The sequence below is a fragment of the Clarias gariepinus genome, chromosome 1 (genome assembly GCF_024256425.1).
Source record: "Clarias gariepinus isolate MV-2021 ecotype Netherlands chromosome 1, CGAR_prim_01v2, whole genome shotgun sequence".
Classification (NCBI taxonomy): domain Eukaryota; kingdom Metazoa; phylum Chordata; class Actinopteri; order Siluriformes; family Clariidae; genus Clarias; species Clarias gariepinus.
The window spans coordinates 30254588-30263118 of NC_071100.1; the positions used below are offsets into that span (position 1 = coordinate 30254588).

The following is an 8531-nucleotide window of genomic DNA, read 5'->3' on the forward strand; positions in this document are numbered from 1 at the left end:
CTTATGCTTACACACAACAACATGAATACAATACATTACAGTGAACAAATTCACATCCACAACAAAACAGATGGTTACACATGCATAACTTCTACAATAAATTTGAATAGATGATAAGATAAAGGGAGGGAAAATCATTGGATCTTCTGCAAAACAGTTAAGACCAACTTTTCTTAACCCAAGAACATCGAACAGCTGTAATGTGTTACTATATAGGCAACAAGGGTTAGGGGTTGAAGAGGAAGAAAATGGGGTAAATGTTCTGCCTCAACCGCTCGGACAGCCCAGGCAACATACCACTCATTCTACACACCTACACACTCCCTCTTTCCTCGTTCATAACCATCTCACTTGTTCTTCTCATTACAATTGTTATTTTCTTACTCACTATATTTTAATTTCTAAATATACACTAACTTACATTATATATATATATATATATATATATATATATGTATATTTATGTGTGTGTGTGTGTGTGTGTGTGTGTGTGTGTGTGTGTGTGTGTGTGAAATTTATAAAAGTATAAAAGTAAGTATAAAAGTATTTTATAAAAATATTATATTAGACACTCACATTGGTAATTGTTCCAAACAAGGTGTAAATGGAGAACAGGTGGAAGTTTCGGTGCGATTTTAATGCAGATAGTGTTTTTGTCAAGTGACAATCAACGGGGGTAAGGCGGGGAACTAGTATGTACCAGTACTAGTAGTACTGATGACCATGAAACCATCCATAATCCTAGGCAGATTATTATACATTCTTTCCCTCCCAGGGATTGAAACTAGCATTTTGAAATGTAATTTAGAGTGATGTTAGGGTTATTTAGGTAACCTTTTGTTAGATTAATGCAGGACCTTCAACCACATAAATAAATAAATAAATAAATAAATAAATAAATAAATATAATAATAATAATAACTGCCTCACATGTTTAGGTAAATTGGGACAGCATATATTTCTGCTTAATTAGAGAACAAGTGTATTTTATGTTTGTTTTTATGGTTAAATCCATTCATAATTTAGACAGGCCTAGGAAATTTACATATTTTGTTATATAGCTGATAAAGACACATGATGATGATGATGATGATGATAATCTGACTGTTCACCACAAACATCTTTATCATGGTTATGATTCTCGTCATCACAATTATATTTTCATGGTGATCAGTGTGTTAAAAGTGTACAAGCTTAGCTTTCACTCGCCATCGCTTTATAGTCCAATCCTACTTCCAGGCCTAATGGTGACTGCTAGTCTGTGTGTGTGTGTGTGTGTGTGTGTGTGTGGTGGGGGAAGAAACCGGTCGAACAGGTAGAGTGTAGAGGTTGGGTTGGGTTTGTTGTCACCGTTATTTCCAGGCGCATGCGCGCTGCCACCTGTTTCCTCATGAATGTGTACCTGTGCTTCAATCAACCTTTGAAATTCGTTGTGCTCCGGCCCGAGTGAGCGGATCGACATATTTCCTCCATCGTCCTGCATTAACGGGGCGATCAAACCCGCGCTTGGACGAGCGACAAACGCATATTTTGTTAAAGGAAGAAGCTCGGAGCGTGGAAGGTACGGAAGAGAAGGCAGGGCGCGCGCAAAAAAAAAAAAAAAAAAAAAGTGGACAAATGGTGGGAGACGCCACGGGAACCTGTAGCCTATAGGTACAAAAGTTTGTGGAGACACTGAGGAGGGACGAGAAGAAGACAACAACGTCAGAGTCTCTGTTAAAATCGGCTTCTCACCGGATATCGTCTTATAAGCAAATACTCTATTAGCTATATCAGCTGTGGGGGTTCGTTTCAGTGGGAGTTCAGTGGTGGAGAAACTACAATAGGAGCAGTAGAGAGTGAGATAGCGGGGAGACACCTGGAGAACTCAGCATGCCGCGAGCATTCCTGGTGAAAAAGCCCAATGTTTCACCCGGCAAGAGAAGCTGGAGTGATCTACCTGACCACGAGCGAGGAGATATTTACATACCAGGTGAGAGGGACACACACACTCATTCCACCATGCATTTCACTTAACCGAGCCTAAAAACAGGCCGGATAACGGTAAACGGGAACTACACAGTTTTTTTTTTTTTTTTTTAATTTTCAGCTTTGAAGTAGTAACTGCACAATTGTAATGGTTTATTTGCAAACATGAACAAAGCAAATCGTTATTTAAATGTATGAACAATATGGGCCTTCGAGGGGAAAAAAATCTCAAGCAGGTTCTGTACTTCGGCAGTTTATTACGCATAGCCGATCTCAGTTCAACACATTTGTAGACAGTTACATGACATTATGGACACTGAATTGAACACTTTTTGCTGTTTTAAATTGTATACGTGTGTGTGCCAGAGAGAACCAAGGAACCGTTCCATCCAGCTGACCTTCAGCCCCTTGAGCCGCCTTCCTTATAGAGTCGAAGTAAAATCCATTGCAGCTTATTGCGCACATTTGAGTCTCGCCTCTAAGCGCAACATAACATTCGGAAAAGCTTTTAAATCCAGGAGATAAGACGGTAGTAGTAGCAGGGGTGGAGTGGGTTGAAGCTTTCGAATGCCATAACAAACAACTTGATGTGTGTGATCTTGACACCGGTTTAGAAAAGCAGGCAGAGGTTTTGGGTATCAGATGACCTGCTGATTCACCTAACGGAATACCTGAAATACAAGCCTGTCTTTGTGAGCCCCTTCCCCACGCTCAGTCCCTACACCAAAATGAGCTGTTAGGCTAATAATTTACCAAAAGCCTGATGGATTTAAACACGCTGTGAGAAAGCTCATTTCCGACCAGGGTGTACACGGATATCTTTTATGATAGGCCAATTCTCTCCCGCTTTTAAAGCGGAAATATATTGAGTATTATTTAAATAAGTAATAATAACGAGGGGTTGTAACTTTTAACGTTTTTTTTTTTTTTTTTTTTTGCTAAACCTTTTTAGTTCGAGTTGAGGAAAAGTTTGAAGTGATTTACGCGGTATGTAGTTAATGCTGTTAAACTCGTTCCTGTGATAATTGCCATAACAAACACTTTCGTAGTTTCATTTCAAGTTTAACGCAAAGCCCAGGCCTATCCCTAAATAAGTATTGTAAATTTCTCAGAAAACGAATTTCTCTCAAGGTTATCTGAAAATGTCTCAGATCTTTATTTCCTGACATTTCCCCCCAAGGGGCTAATAATAATATGCTCTGATTAATTCTTTCTATTATTATAATATTAATAAAATTGGAAAGAAGGTGTTTCTTATTATGTTGTCAATTATCATATTATTTCGGTAAGAAAAAAGATCTGGCAGGTTTCCCCTCCCTGTGCATTTGTGCTGCACAGCTGAGTTAATGAACAGTGAAGGAAATAACGGACTGCATGGCAGCGGTGCCGCTGCTGTTTCTTTCTACACCCTTAGCAAACATGGCCCAGAGTAAACTCACCTCCAGTGGGCTAGGCCTGCTCTTAACCTTTCCCACCTTCCCTACTGATAGCCGCCTTAATATATAACTTTATTTACCCACATGGCACGCACAATCAGTAGATATCGAGCTTTTAATTAAAATGGAGTTTTAATATTTTATCCGACTGCCCAAAATTGCCTCTTGTTTTTACACCGGGAGAGTCTGAACCCGTGAGGTGTGACGTCACAGGTGCGGCGTCACCGTTGCGAGATAAGACATGAACAGGGGATTTGGATTGGCGCGCAGTGCGGGACAATAAAACGGGGCAGGAGTTTGCAGAGTCATTATGCTCATTTTTTTTCTTTATTTAGTCGTATCGGTTTCAATTCGTTTCCTTAAACGCGTGCCTATTGCTTAGGAGTGTGCCTTGTTTTTTTTTTTTTGTTTGTTTTTTAAGGAGAAGAATATTATTAAGTAAATCAGATCCTTAAAAGCTTTTTAATAATGCAATCTGACTCCTTCTTTTGCAAAAGAAGGTTTATAAAATTGAGTTTTTTTAATAATTAAATGAATTAATACATCTAATTTATCTTGGATAACCCATAAGTTAAAGATACATTAATGTACAACAGGCATTCTTTTTATATTCAGTGCCTGTGTTGTTCCACATTAACTACAAACACACGTATATGAGATGGGAGGGGTTGGCATATGGGCTTAAGAGAGATAACTTCATCTTGGTACAGTAAATGGAAAATAAAATCTGTGCTTTAACTGTAATGAAATGCTTATTTCCTCAGTTGTATATATGCTACATTTGTCAATTACATGGTTAATTCAGAATAGATTCCTAAACTAAGAAATTGTTAAAATAGACAGGAAAATATTTGCATAGAGGAAACAATTTCTTTAATTCCAGCAAAGATCTTCATTGAGTTTTGTTGCACAGTTCTATCCGACACAGAGCTTGTTTCTCTTTTTCTATGACTCTTTCTTTCTTTCCTTTTTGATTCCACTAATAATGGCTTCTAAACAGACGTCCACCCGAACATTAAAATAAAAGAGAACATGATACCATGATACATTACTGGGGTTCTGTTTGCAGCCCATGCATTGTGTATGTATGTTTGTATAAAGCGAGATGATAAGCCTGTGTCTCTAGCTTGGCCAGTCAGACTGGTAATGCTGTAACAGGAGTGGCTGACTTCAGCACAGGACAATACAGTTACACACACACACACCTGCCTCCCACCCAACCACGCATACAGACACACACCTTCCCTAAAGGCACAACTGTCCCCAGTTTTTGAGAGCCACACACTGCATCCGGTTTCAAATGATCTTTATATTGTAGTCCTTAGCAAACTAACTCAGTCTACAGGCTAAATGTTTGTGGATATGTGTTTTTGTACATAACATTTTCAAATGAGCTCCCCCCCCCCCCCTCTTTGCTGGTTTAATACCTTCCAGTCTTCTGAGGAGGATTTTCATTAGATTTTGCATCATGGCTGTTTGTGCTTGTTCATTTAGCCACAAGAACATCAGTGACGCTGGGCACTGGTATCAAACAAAAAGGGCTGGAGCACAATGATGTTTAGTGGTGAATGCTTTGTTAGGCTACTCGAGTTTCTCTTGTACAGTTTGTGTGACAGTCAGGGGTTCACATATTTTGGCAATTTAGATTAATAATACTACTATTAACTTCTGTTTCCTCTTTTCCCCATGTTTTCCCTATAGTCTCTGTGTCCCCTCCAGCTCTGTGGGAGGAGACAGAGGCAAGTACAGCTGAAGTGGCCCTATGTCTGTCGACTCATAAAGAAAACAACAGATGTATACAGAAATACATGCTAGAGCCCTATGCAGTGGGTTCTACAGCTGAACTGCCCTCCTGTACTGCTCTGGGACAGCAGTCCAGTCCTGAAACAGAGCGCATCCGAAGTATACAGAGCACCAAATATGTCCGCTCCAAGATCAAGGTGAGGCTCTCTCAGAAATGTGTCTTTCATTCCATTTCTATTTTAGTATCTGGCTAAAAACTGGTTTGGCTTGCATGGTTTCAATGTCAGTTTCCCACCTATTACAATTCACAAATTAACTCTGGTATGTTGCCATCATACCAGTAATGTATATGCAAGCTTGTTTATTATTAAACCAAGAAACCTAAGTTACCCAATTTGTCTCTCTCTTCTCAATATAAACTCCTTTTGGTTTTATTTGCAGGTGACTACAGGTGAACCTGTCGAAGCTCCTCGTAACATTTTGAGCCCAACTGATGATCCCCCTGTGACTGTGGCAAACCCATGTCCCACAACCAGCAGCAGGACATCTTCTGCACCTACAGCAGGAGGAACCTATGCATGTCAGGTGTGCCAGAAAGTGTTTCAGCACCAACGCATGCTCAACAGACACCTAAAGTGTCACAGTGAACAGAAACGACATTTGTGCACTTTCTGCGGAAAGGGCTTTAATGACACCTTCGACCTCAAGAGGCATGTGCGCACACATACAGGTACGTGAGGATAAAATATTTTTTAGCCAGATTACTTTTTTTTTTTTTTTACTCTTAGTCCAAAGAGTATGACAAAACTGAAATCAGATATATTTACCTTGGTGTGTAATATTATATATATTGGTTCAAATAGACTTAGCTCATACACACAGACTCATATATACCTATTTTCTGCCATGTTACAGGTGTTCGTCCATACAAATGCAGTTTGTGTGAGAAGGCCTTTACCCAGCGCTGCTCTCTAGAATCCCACATGAAGAAGATCCATGGTGTGACGCAGCAGTATGCCTACAAAGAACGGCGCACCAAGCTCTATGTTTGCGAGGAATGTGGCCACACTGCTTCCACCCAGGATTCACTATTGCGCCATATACATAACCAACATCCAAACAGTGCCTTCTTGCGGGCCAAGGGGGCACGTAGACATTCCGGGGGAGCAAGTATGGGTGGACGGGAGGAAAACTCCTTGCCTGGCTCTCCTTTATCTTTGAACAGTGATGACACAACAGGATCAGGAGGACGGTAGAAAGAATTGAGAAAGAAATGATTAAGACATAAGATTATATTGTCAAAATATACACATCTCAGGCATTATGTCACCTGCATTATATGCAATGATAAGTTGAATAATACAAGTAAGAAAGTAAAACTGGAAACTTCACAATCCATTGAATAAGGAAATTGAAAGACATGATTGACAGACTGGATGAATTGATGAATAGGCTTTAAGCAGTGACCATGGATTGTCTTTGAGTTTACATATCAAATATAGATGAGGGCTGGTTCTTCGCTTTAAAATCGCTTAAAAGCAAAATAATGATTATGCACTAGTTTAGTTTACATAAAAGCTGATTTTGAATAACTTTAAAAGAAAACACTATTTGATGTAAATAGTACTCTATTCTCACTCAGGGAATTTTTTTTTGTTTGTTTCAAAAATATTGTTATAGTAAAATTGTTGTATATTATGTACTATTTTGTGGCAAGGAATTATTGAAGAGGGAATGATGTTTGGTCAGTAATTACTGATGTTTGTAATATATACTGTAAGATGTGTGAAGAAATGTGTATTTATCAAGGTGGTGTGTAATGTTCTCTTGGTGGAGTTTATAATTTCTTTCAGATTTTATACATTTATAATAACATAAATCTTTGTACAGAACATGAACATGGATTCGCATTTTCAAATTATTAGCATCTGTAATGTTCTCACTGCAGTTACTGTCAAACAGTTTAATAACAGTAATAATGCTGATTTGTCTTGAGGCCTAATTAGTTTAACTAGAGGCAATAAAATTTTGCTACATAACTTTTTAAAGTAAATGTACTTTCTATATAAAACAATAAACTTTAATTTTATATTACAAATGCTAAAACATGTAGTGAAGTGAGTGTATGCCTGGGACGAAATTAGTTTGAACAGGGAAAGTGTGTGTGTGTGTGTGTGTGTGTGCGCGCGCGTGTGTGTCAGTGGGCGGATACTGTGTGAACATACAGCAGATTCCAGCCCGTGTTTGGTCTTGTTGCTGGAATTCACTAGCAGCTTCATTACAGGGCTGTTAGGTGTTAACGGTTCAGGAGCCCTGTGTCTGGGCCGTTATCTTGTTATAACTATTATCCCACTCGGAACAGTTAGATATTTGGTTATTTCTAATGCCAAATGTAGATCATAGAATCTTTTGTAGAGTTTTACTGTATGCAAAAACCTAGTAGTGAAGTAATCATCTTTATCTGCGCTCCACCCCTCAGACCTGCACGATCTCATTTTGTACGGACGCTGTTATTCTTGGTGGCGCTGTGGCTGCTGCACGATTTTATTTGAAAGATAAATATTTTGATAATAAATATTTAGATGTACAACAGATAAAATATGTATAAAAAAATGCACGATATAAGACAAGGAGATTTACTATTAAATAAATTGAAGGCTAATTTAATCTTTTCAAATACATAATTATTAGAGGCCTATTAATTTATTTTCTTCATAGTAATACAATGTACTAGAACTAATATTATTTTGAGCAATATGTCACATTTGCTAATTATTTAAAAGTTATATATATATATATATATATATATATATATATATATATATACTCTTTTTATTATTATTTTGCATTAACATAAAAGACATGTACACAAAATCCAGACTCTTTCATGTTAAAGCCCTGCGCACGATGTGGACTGCGTCGCGAAACAAATACGTCACTACGCCAAACGTCCTTTACCAGGTCCGCGATTTTAACTCAAATTATACAGTAAGGTGGTTTTTTTTTTGTATTACCGCAAAACATTCAGGTTCGTTGTTATCTAAAAAAATATTTATTGATAGTATTTTGTATCTTATTTTCAGATATACTTTGTTTGATAGTGTATTCATTAAAAAACATTGAGTATAGGAAACAAAGTTTTAGTTACGTAAATAGTGCTGTTTTAATGACCAATAGTGGAAAAAAGTGTATTAATGTTTTGTTATATATAATTTTGTTTTCTTTGGATATAACAGACATTTATAATCGCCATAACAGTCATGATGTTGGGAAGCAAATGGGTTTGCAAATGCCCGAGATCAAGTTTCCCGTTTTAGGATGATCTGGCAACACAGCGGTGTGCATTGTTTTCGAAAAACCTGGCGCAGAGCTCAGCACACACAC

The 8531-nt window shown here is 38.0% G+C and overlaps 1 protein-coding gene across 1 annotated transcript; it reads left to right on the top strand.

The window, feature by feature from the left end:
* The first annotated feature begins 1412 nt into the window (after positions 1-1412).
* Positions 1413-7238, top strand: ovol1a (ovo-like zinc finger 1a). Its single transcript, XM_053500156.1, has 4 exons — positions 1413-1972; positions 5106-5344; positions 5589-5877; positions 6063-7238. Exons 1-4 carry the CDS (start codon positions 1873-1875, stop codon positions 6401-6403), a joined length of 969 nt encoding a protein of 322 aa, XP_053356131.1. The 5' UTR covers positions 1413-1872; the 3' UTR covers positions 6404-7238.
* Positions 7239-8531: the final 1293 nt, after the last annotated feature.

Excerpts from the sequence above, each read along its gene's own strand:
- ovol1a (XM_053500156.1), top strand. The coding sequence starts at position 1,873 with ATGCCGCGAGCATTCCTGGTGAAAAAGCCCAATGTTTCACCCGGCAAG. Across the intron at positions 1,973-5,105 it reads AGGAGATATTTACATACCAG|TCTCTGTGTCCCCTCCAGCT; the intron begins GTGAGAGGGACA and ends TTTTCCCTATAG. Across the intron at positions 5,878-6,062 it reads GCATGTGCGCACACATACAG|GTGTTCGTCCATACAAATGC; the intron begins GTACGTGAGGAT and ends GCCATGTTACAG.